This window comes from Festucalex cinctus, chromosome 3, assembly GCF_051991245.1.
Source record: "Festucalex cinctus isolate MCC-2025b chromosome 3, RoL_Fcin_1.0, whole genome shotgun sequence".
Lineage (NCBI taxonomy): Eukaryota > Metazoa > Chordata > Actinopteri > Syngnathiformes > Syngnathidae > Festucalex > Festucalex cinctus.
This window is the reverse complement of record NC_135413.1, coordinates 22,054,527-22,064,985: the sequence shown is the minus strand read 5'-3', so window position 1 is coordinate 22,064,985 and position 10,459 is coordinate 22,054,527. Positions and strand designations below refer to the sequence as shown.

At 37.3% G+C, this 10,459-nt stretch overlaps 1 protein-coding gene across 3 annotated transcripts; it reads left to right on the top strand.

The window, feature by feature from the left end:
* Nucleotides 1–582: 582 nt before the first annotated feature.
* Nucleotides 583–10,421, top strand: incenp (inner centromere protein). 3 transcript variants are annotated; one of them, XM_077516692.1, is made up of 21 exons: nucleotides 583–735; nucleotides 1,442–1,605; nucleotides 2,026–2,130; nucleotides 2,217–2,812; nucleotides 2,908–2,947; nucleotides 4,807–4,873; nucleotides 4,990–5,107; nucleotides 5,185–5,227; nucleotides 5,461–5,548; nucleotides 5,670–5,810; nucleotides 6,417–6,434; nucleotides 7,020–7,129; nucleotides 7,201–7,321; nucleotides 7,401–7,508; nucleotides 7,613–7,719; nucleotides 8,262–8,361; nucleotides 8,568–8,648; nucleotides 9,051–9,086; nucleotides 9,329–9,385; nucleotides 9,495–9,648; nucleotides 10,137–10,421. In XM_077516692.1, exons 1-21 carry the CDS (start codon nucleotides 721–723, stop codon nucleotides 10,313–10,315), a joined length of 2,448 nt encoding a protein of 815 aa, XP_077372818.1. In that variant the 5' UTR covers nucleotides 583–720; the 3' UTR covers nucleotides 10,316–10,421. The 3 variants fall into 3 exon arrangements, with proteins under 3 accessions (XP_077372818.1, XP_077372817.1, XP_077372819.1); XM_077516691.1 differs by having other exon boundaries at nucleotides 7,610–7,719; XM_077516693.1 differs by lacking the exon at nucleotides 6,417–6,434 and having other exon boundaries at nucleotides 7,610–7,719.
* Nucleotides 10,422–10,459: the final 38 nt, after the last annotated feature.

Genomic DNA, 10,459 nt, shown 5'->3' with positions numbered 1-10,459 from the left:
AACTAGCCTGCATACCAACCAGGCTAACAAGCAGGGTTTAGTAATCCTGTTGTTCAGGGAAACAGCGTATTTTGTCCAGTTATAATACGTTTAAATAAAAATAATAAAAAGCTTTTCTAAGAGCTCAATTACAATGAGAATAAAAAAAGAAAAATATAATCAAAACCAAAAAACATTTATTAGATTACATTTTGTTTCATTTAGTTTTTCATTTTGCAGAGTAACATAACAGCCTACACAAAAATAATAATCAGGGATGTTATAAGCTACAATTCAGAATTAAAAATGCACAGGCCATTTTCTTTAACTGCTAAAACTAGTGAAAGCAATATAAATGAGCAGGCACCTTCAGAGGTCATTTATACACGTTTATATTTTATTTTGTTAAATCTGGCCAGGAACTGCCTTTATAGTTTCCATTGGGGTTTGCTCGATTTGTATCTATGTTTCGGTGTCCCTGTACTATACGCTGCTGTGCCGAATTACCCGCCCGCTTTAGAGTACATGGTTATCAAAACGAACACCAGCTTTAGAAAATGACGTCACCAACTCCTTCCTTCTCATTGGCCAATGCAGTTTAAATTTGAAAAGATTTGGCACAAGAGTTGAGCTTGAACTCGATGCAGATGGTTTGATTGTCGGTAATCTTTGTTGACTTTTGCATAAAGTATAAATTTTTCTTGAGCTACGTAGACGCAAGCGTTGGATTCCGATGCTATTATGCCTGTTACGAAGGTAAATAATGTGGCTTTACTTGCATCATTAACTAGGGACGAAGTTAGCTTCTGGGGGAAACCGTTGCCGCCAGCACACAAAGAACACAGAAAATGTTGTTTTCTATTCAGTGTTGCAATATTTGGTGTAAGTATTAAACGTGACAAAATAGCTCTCTAAATAACTGGTAGCCTGCTAAGCTATGTTGTTAATTTTCAATCGTTTTACTTTGTGCGAAGGCGAGTCCAGCGCGCGTTAATGCAAGTCAAGTGTTAGTTTACTTTCCTTGCACCAAAAGTGAATGCTTAAAACCAGTAGTTACCGTTTGTTTTTGTGTTGTACATGAATTTTACACGCGTTCCTGGTGTTTTGTTTGAAAAATACTTGGACTCAAGGTATTTACCATGGGTGTCGAAATCAATGGTGGGCCTGCAAGGCCTTCTCCGATGCCTTCAACACCACCAGAAGCCTGGCCGACATTACAGCCTACCGTTTTAATATTAGTGTCATGAAATTGTAATTTATTATTGGCTGTCTAGTGATCTATGCGTGGACTGGGCCAACCTATATAAAATATAGCTTGTTAAAGGGATATTGACCTTACATTTAATGTGTACTTCAGTCTACAAACAGAATAATAACCCCCACTTTGGTCCTTTTTTTTTTTTTTTTTTTTTTTTTTTTTTTTTTAATATTAATATTTATCCCAAATGTTATCTGTTTTCAGAGAGAGAACCATCCAGCTGCCACCATGAGCTCTGTAACTTCGACTTTGAAGTCTCTCACTCAGATGTTTGTGGCTAAAACGCAAGATTTTTTGGATGAAATAGATAATGTCCACATGGTTTGGCTTGAAGAGATCCAGGAAGAGGCCAACCTCATGTTTTCAAGGTGGGGTAAAAGACATGTCATAAAAACTGCTTTGTTTTAGTCACTGTTACTATTTTATTGGGGCAACCTGGACATACACTACTACTAGTTACGGATATATGGCTTTCAGGTGAAATTTCAGGACAAGCCTAAAATACATTGGTTCAATACTTTTTTTTTTTTCTTTTTTTTTTTCCCTCACAAGTTGCTGTAAATTTCACCTGAAAGCCAAATATCCCTAACTTTTTATGAGTAGTGATAGTCAGAGCTTTTTATTTATTGTGTTCAAATGTTGTCTGTACTTGTCTAATTAATTGACATGTTAAAATGGGCGAAGAATGAAAACATTTTTGATGAAGTTACAAATTTTAAGCATACCCTAGCATGAACAATTTTATGATCCTTATGCTAATTCTGTGTTGTTGTTGTTTTTAATTGTAGGGATTTTAATTCTGAACCCGAGCTAATGCCCAAAACACCATCACAAAAGAGGAATACTCGCAGGAAGCGCGTGTCTGTTGGTCGGCAGGAAGAAGTCAGGCGAAGGTTTGTTGCACTTTCATGAAGTCTCCATTTTCAATATTCATTCAAACCTGGTGTAATGTGTCTTTATTTTTTTTTTTATTGTACAGGTTCTCAAAAGGTCGACGTAGTAATCTTCGCGGCTCCTCTGTCAAGCAACTTGATTTTGTTTCTGAAGAAGCCATTCCAGACACTTCTGCAGCCGAAAGCAGCACCAGCGCTCGGCCTAAACGCGCTACTCGCAAAAACAAACAATCCAAAGCAGGGGCTTTGGAGGATGTAAACCAGCATTCTCAAATAAGCTCTGCCAGTGTAGATAATTGTAATATAATGGTCGAGGATGTAGGCGCAGACAAAGCTGAAGAAAAGCTGGATGAGCCGTGCGAAGTAAGCCATTCCTCGCCAGTTAAGATACCGTCGCCTAGCGTTATCGTCAGCATCCCTGCATCGGAGCGTTTGTCTGCTGAGCAAGCAGCCCAGCCCACGCTATCTCCTGGACTCACCGCTGCCAAAATCGCCACCGCTGGCAACAACAGAAGCTCGCGGCGGAGCTCAATGAGGTGCTCGTTGAGATTGCGTCACTCCCTGGGCGGTTTGCGGCACAGCATGATACAGGAGTCTCTGCGCCGTACCTCGCGGCAGTCCATGCTGAAGAAGAAGGCGGCAGCTCGCAAGGCCAACACGTCGCGTAACAGCAACCTTGACGGTGAGAAGCAAAACACTGGCGGTTTTTCTTCAGGTTGTCAGTCAAATACAGTATGGTTTTGTACGTGTGTATTTGATGACTTTTTCTGATTGTAGCTTCTTCTTCCTGTGAGTCCGTGGAAGAGGCGGGTGAAGTGTAAGTACTGTGCAAAAACCAAAATAATATTCCTGGGCTGAATTCACATTCAATAACTGTTTATTGTGGGGACATCAAATCAAGCTTAAGCTCAATATTTAGAATGTTCGTTTGCCATTTACAGTGGTTCAATAAAGCAAGAACTGCTTGCTGTCATGTGCAATACTGTATGCAAAAAGATTTTATATTTGTAACTAGGAGTGTTAAAAAAATCAATTTGGCATTATATTGTGATAATACAGTGCAAAATGCTCGTACCAATTCAAAATGCAGCCGAATTGGTGTGGAAACATCAATTTTTGGTGGGAATATTCAACAAAACGTCGTACTTGGGGTTAGGGTTCACACTTTAAGCATGGAAGAGTGTTATATTAATTGAACATTAAGCCATAATATTTTATTTTAATGCTGTTCAAACATGAAACGGATTGCAACCTGTTTGTTAAATACTGAGGCTCACAGTTTTAAGCCTGAAGTTTCATATAAATACATTTTCACACAAATCTTGCAGTGTACATGTATAGGTTTAGTGAACACTATTTTCTAAATTTGAGTGAAAAAAATAATCAGTTTATATATTTGTACCGGGATTAATCCGAATCGAATCGTGATATGGATCGAATGTAACTAGGCAATTCACACCCCTATTTGTAGCCACAAATGTTTAACTTATGCTATTTACATGTTTTTCTACATAAATATAAGATTTTATGTTAATTGTTTTTCATATTTTTGTCACAGATTAACTTGCTGAAATGGAGACTGAGGGCTCAGCTTTTATGGCCTAAAATTTATATAATAGTGTAAATTGAATCCCTTCACAGTAATAGGGGTGTTAAAAAAAAATCGATTCGGCGATATATCGCGATACTACATCGCGCGATTCTCGAATCGATTCAATAATCGGCAGAATCGATTATTATTTTATTTTTTTTATTTTTTATTTTTTTTTTAGGATTCACACCTTGAGCATGGAAGAATGTTATATGAACGGAACATTAAGCCTTAATATTTTATTTTAATGCTGTTCAAACATGAAACAGATTACAACCTCTATAAGACTGAAATTTCAGATAAATAATACATTTTCATATAAATCTTACACTCTACAAGCTTACTGATTAGTATTTTCTAAATTTGAATGGAAAAAAATCGCAACAATCGACTTATAAATTCGTATCGGGATTAATCGGTATCGAATCGTGACCTGTGAATCGTGATACGAATCGAATCGTCAGGTACTAGGCAATTCACACCCCTAGTACCTATCGTGATGTAAACCTAAGTGTAAAAAATAAAATAGAAGTGTGAAATTAATTAAACAGAACGAATTGGATTTATTCTTCTTTGTATCCCCCCCATTTACATTTATTTTCCACTCAGTTCCACTCAATTTATGATAAAACTGACAAAAGAGAATTAATTACATTGCCCTGTCCAAGTCATGTAATTTAATCTTGCATTACATGTTATGCGAAATGCCAGTAATACGGTAAATAAAAACCTTAAAACAACTCTTACCTTAACGTGCATGGAGCAGCAACACATATTACAAACACAACATACAATACTCTTATTTCTGCTCTGTGGAAATGACTATTATTACTGAAGCTTAATTAAGGACCTTCTCTGCTATTTCTTGCTTCTTAATAACAATTTGTCTCTTCCAGTATAGCGCATTGCTATATTCAGACTCCTATCTGTGTTCTGTACTGTTAAAAAAGGTCGCTTAAAATATGCGATCTGGTGTGCAAACGCTGCATAGTACTCTCTCCCTTGTAAAACAAAGATTTTTATTTGAAGCAGACAAATATTTGTATTAATTTAATAAAATGATTGAATTGCATCATTACTTTCAGAGAAGCAGAACCTGTGACTGCAGAGCCAGAAGTAGCTGTGACTGATGGTTCAGATGATTCTTCTCAGGTAAACGTGAATGCATGAACCTGAAAGTGACTGTACCGTAATTTTCTTATTTGATCATTCGGGAGAGTAATTCATGCCTTCTTTTTAACCTGTATCGTACAAATATATATGTGCAGGCAAAGATGAGTGAGCAGCCCTCTTTGGCACGTATAACTCGTTCTGTGGCAGCAAACTCCCCAAAACTGGCCCCACCGTCACTGTTTAGCCCTGGCAAGAGCAACCTGCCAAAGACAAGTATATGATTATGCCTTTTAAATGGATAAAGGTTGGCTGTTCAGAGTTAGTTATTCAATTGTTTTTCTTTTTTTCAGCTGTCACTCTGACACAACAGACTGAAGAAGAGGCAAGTCGACGGTGAGCTGCAAACCGTTAAATGCTTTTCGTCCCGTGTCTGTCTGCCATGATGCATAGCACATTTGTTGTTTGAGCAACAGAGGTCTCGATGTGGCCTGCCAATGCCTGATATGCATAAATGGTCAAAATTAACTACCACACATAATAATAGTGATTCTGCATTCAAATGATGCTACGCTTTTCTTTCTCTCTCTCACTCTCTCACTCTCACTCTCCCCCCTCCCCTCCCGTAGGTCATCTAAGAGCATCAAGCGCAAAGCACCCTATACTACGGCGGAAAGCCCTATCAAGAGATTCTCTCCTCCCAAGAAGAGTCAGAGTGTAAGATGACCAAATTAGTCAAATAAAAATGCACTTTTTTTTATTTTATTTTTTTATTTTATTTTTTTTAATTAAAACAGTTTTATAGGTGAATCTTTTTTTTTTTTATGCCCCCTTACAGGTTGTCAGACCAAACATGAGCTCATTTCTTCACACTGTGCAGAAGAATCAGAGGCTGATGATGACTCCAAATTCCTTCCACCGAGCTAGTGGAATCAAGTCATTCATTAAACACACCACTCCTCTGAAGAGCGATAATAAGGTCAGTATTACATTCCACGACACCACAACAAAAACCAAAAAAAATACAACATAAAAATACACAAACGACTATCATTGTCGTCCTTTGTTCTCTTGTTCAAATTTTAAAGTTGCTTTAGTGGAAATCTGTTCCTGGTCAAGCTGTCATGAATCCTGTAACAACTATACATGCAAGTAATATTGTGATATCCATTTGTCTATATAAAATGTCATTTGAGTCTGAAGTAACACAGTCACCAAAAGTTTGTTCAATATACATGTCTCGTCATGCTTCAATAATAATTGAGTTGAGCAGTGAATCATTACAACATGGCGGCGGACACTGCAGGAGGTCGCGCTACAGTTCCTGCATTGAAGTGTTCGCAATTAAAACCTGTGATATACAAGATAAATGATGGCTTGTGGAGGATGAGCTTCTCACTTTTTTTTGTTACTCCAGGGGATACATGGAGTTCTGAAAATCAATTTGCACAGACTTGTATTTACACATTGAAAGAAGTGGTGTCCAAGTAGGCACAACTCTTGTGTGTTTTTGTTTGTTTTTAATGGACTGAATCTGTCAAAGATATTTATTACATTGCATTATTTTGTTTTCTCCCTTCCCCAGATGTCCATGACTATAGTGGTAAGTGCATGAGCACTATGTGTTGGTGGTCATTTGGTGAACGTGTCTACTCATTTGCCACTAAACAACCCCTGCTAACCTGTGCGTGTACCCCCTTCCATTTGTCTTGAAAGTCGTTTTGTTAGTGAAGTTCCATTGTTGCGTCCACTTGTGTGAGGAAGCTTAACAAATGCCCCCAACTGTCCTGTAGTTGACAGGGATGTAACGATATCGCAATATTAAAATGGCCACAATAGCATCATATCACAATATTAAAAGTAAGAAAATCTGTTTAAAAAAATTTCTTCTTTTTTTTTTTTTTTTTTTTAACATCGCCAACCTCCCACAATATCGTGATAGGTATCGTATTGTGAGGTTCATATTGTGATATGTCGTTACATCCCACGTTGATGGCATTTTCTGGGATTCTAATGCACATTACTTTTTTATTGGCATCCTAACATAGCAGCAATTCAGTTACAAAAACCTCACAAGCTCATCTTTTATGTTAACAAAATTAGTTATAGGGCCTCTGCATTATGGCCACAATATCCCATATGTCTCCCTTATGTCTGGGGCTGCTTCAATGTTATTCTGCTTCCACAGGCCAAAGAGCGGCAAAAGCTGGAAGCACTGAAAAAGAAGCAGGAACAGGAAGAGGAGCGAATGAGGAAAATGGAAGAGGAGAAGAAAAAGAAACAAGAGGAATACAAAAGGTCGGGTCTGGTTTAAAGCTCTACTTTTTTGTGGTTTGGTTTGTCAAATAACGTTTGATTTTGACCTATAGGAAGCGGGATGAGAGGCTAAGAAAGGTGCAGGAGGCCAAAGTGAAAGAAGAGCTCAGGGAAGAAGAAAAGAAAAAGAAAATCGAGCAAAAAATGGCCAGCATTGATGGGAAAAATGAGAAGGTGAGCACAATTTCTATGATCAGCATAATTACATGGGCTCGCCATGTCAAGATTGGTCAATGTTGGGCCGTGAATGCAGCGTCAGGCGGCGGAGCTGGCCAAAAAAAGAATTGCCATGAAACGCCAAGAAGATCTTGAGCAGAAACGGAAGCAGGAAGAAGAAAAGAGGAAGAAGATTCAGCAAGCCGTAAGATTTATTCGTTTTGTCATTTCACGTTTAAACCTATTGTTTGGTGTTGAACTCTGCATGTGTTTTTTTGTTTTGTTTTTTGTTTTCCTCAACTTGAGGAGGAGGAGAAGCGCCAACAAGAGTTGCAGGCTAAGGAGGAAGAACTCAAAGCAAAAAAACTGGCAGAAGCTCGCCAACTTGAGAGAGAACGCATAGCTGCTGCTGAAAGGTCATCTTGGAAATAATTTTCCCCTCCCTAGCCCCTTTTGAGTGTAGGGAAAATTCCAGACCTGCTAGCAAAAGATGAAAATATGCAATACAGAGAGAAGTTATGAAAGCACACTGAAATTTTACTGTTTAAAAAAATAAATAAATAAAAATGCTAGGAACCATACTACTCAGTATGACGTAGGGGTGGGCGATATGACGATATTAGATCTTTAAGAACTTTAATGTGTTAACGATCTCATAAAGCTGACAGATCGGCTGTGGCACATTAAAAAAAACTTTAAAAACATTTAACAAAGTTTAAAATGATAATAAAAATAATAATTAAAAAGGAGGAAAAAAAATATTAAAGCTGTTTTAGGGTTTTATATACATTGTAAATGTTTTAAAATTTACAAGTATGTTCAGAAATGTGAATATTAGTCTTAAAAAAAAAAAAAGGTGATTAAAATCGAGATATGACATTTTTACCGTAACGCCCACCCCTAGTATGCCGCATACACAATATATACTTTAATATTGATTCTTTTGTTGTTTCTCCAGGGAGCGAGTTGAAAGAGAGAAGGCACTCACTTTGCAACGGGAGCTGGAAAGAGCAGCTCGAGAGAAGGAGCGACGAGAACTAGAGGAGAAAAGAAAACTGGTGAAGATTACCGTACCGACTTTTACTGAGAAACATGTAGTATTTGTTCATTACCTGCCCCCAAAAAATAATACCAAATAATTGCCTTGTGATTTTTTTTTTTTTTAAAGCAACAATTATTATTATTATTATTATTATTATTATTATTTTTAAAGCAACAATGAGCTGGTTTATCCGCTGTAATGTTGTGTGATTTGTTCCACCAGGAGGAGCAGCAGAGATTAGCTGCAGTGAAGGCTGCTAAAGACAAAGAGGATGCTGCTGCTAAACAAGTTGCCAATGTAAAGGTGAATACAAACAAATGTGGGACAGGAATGGCCACTGGGGTCATGACCCCTGTAAGAATCTGACTGCCACTCATTGTAGTAGTAATGCAATGTAAAGAACTCAAGCTATTTTTATAGGCAATATACAAGTATCAGGTGCCCCATAAAATACTGTATAGCTTCCTGCCCATCTTAAAAAAAAAAAATATTAGAATCACTGTGCAAGTGAGTTTGTGGGTCAGTGGTGAAAAAGTGCCAAATGCTCGCCAAGTGCTCGCCAAATACTGTAATTCTAAATAGCAGTCGTCTCTTGCTAATTAAAATGTATTTTATTTATTTTTGTCAATTGGTGACTATTGTATTGTTTGAAGGGTGTTTAATATCTGACTGACCCATGTGGGGTTTTTTTGTTTTTGTTTTTAGACTGGTGTTGCCCTCAATGTGACCATGGATGTTGAGGTACTATGAATCTGATCTTGCATTACTTTGAAACCAAAAAGGTCACTTTTGTTTTGTGCATTTTCTTGATGCTCTGCTTGGTGGATTTGCTAGCTTATATCGTAGCATTCACATAAATTGTACTTCCTCATAAGGTTGTCTTAATAGGGAGACATTTTTTAAGCTCTTCTTCGTGACTGTGTTCTTTGTTAAACAACAGTGATGGATGTAGTTTTGTCTTTTGTTTCTTTTCATTTCTGCAGAATTCTTTGCTGAAAACGCCTGCCACAAAAGGCCTCAATGTCACTGTGGATGTTGAGGTAAATGGGGAACTGATGCATCCAAGGCACATGTAGTGCTCAAGATTCATTTCAATGTACATTGAGATATTTTCTGTACTCTTCTCACAAAGTGTTTACTCCTGTTCAGAAATCACCGCAGTCATACTCAATCACTCCAAAGGGTGGCAACAAAACTGTGACTTTGGCTATAAATCCAGAAAACTATGGAATGGACCAAAACAGTGACGATTCTACTGATGACGAGTCTGCTCCAAGAAAACCCATTCCTTCTTGGGCAAAAGGTATGCAGATGAAGTATCATTTATAACTCTGAAGGGGGTGTGACAAAACGATTTAAATCAGAACTAAAGTATAGTTTTTGTTGTTGTTGTTTTTTTTTGTTTTTTTATTTTTAAATAGAAAAACTAATTCTCAAGTGTTACTGTTGTAATTATGATTTCTGAGTCTCTTTATTGCTATGGCCTATGATTATATACTTTATTAAAGTTAAAAAAGAAAAAAGGCAGCATTGAGGATGAATGAAACAAATTAAAATTGAGTTTATATGTTCAGTGTTGTTGTAATTGTGCTCAAGCACTATTTATGCAATATGCACATATAAGAAGTAATGAACGATAAAATTCCAAATATTGAACAACTCTATTCTTGTGAATTGGATGTTACGTTTACTCATGTCTTTAACCTTGTTGAAGAAATATGAAAATTACCCGTATATAACAATATTCATTGCACATTGTATGAATAGTGAATAATATGATTGTCTTCCCAGGTCCGAATCTCGAGCAGATTCTAATGAAGCAGTACTTCAACCCTCCTGACTTGGAGTTGTTCTTCGGAGTGGTTCAGCCACCGAAATTGGAGGACCTGTTTTACAAGAACAAGCCACGCTACTTTAAACGCACCAGCTCTGCTGTGTGGCACTCTCCCCCCAATTCTATCAAATACTGAGATCATGCTGTACACATATTTTGTTCTTTTAATGAAAATGTTAGGTTTTATGTTACGTGTGGAATGTTTATAGGTAATGTTTGGGACAATAAATGGATCACTTTAAGTGTGTGGTGTTTTTTTCCCCTCCTGTTTTTCTTACTT

What these genes read in the sequence shown, in the direction of transcription:
- incenp (XM_077516691.1), top strand. An exon ending in GTGGAAGAGGCGGGTGAAGT is followed by an intron (nt 2,948 to 4,806) that starts GTAAGTACTGTG and finishes CATTACTTTCAG; the next exon opens with AGAAGCAGAACCTGTGACTG. An exon ending in GTTCAGATGATTCTTCTCAG is followed by an intron (nt 4,874 to 4,989) that starts GTAAACGTGAAT and finishes ATATATGTGCAG; the next exon opens with GCAAAGATGAGTGAGCAGCC.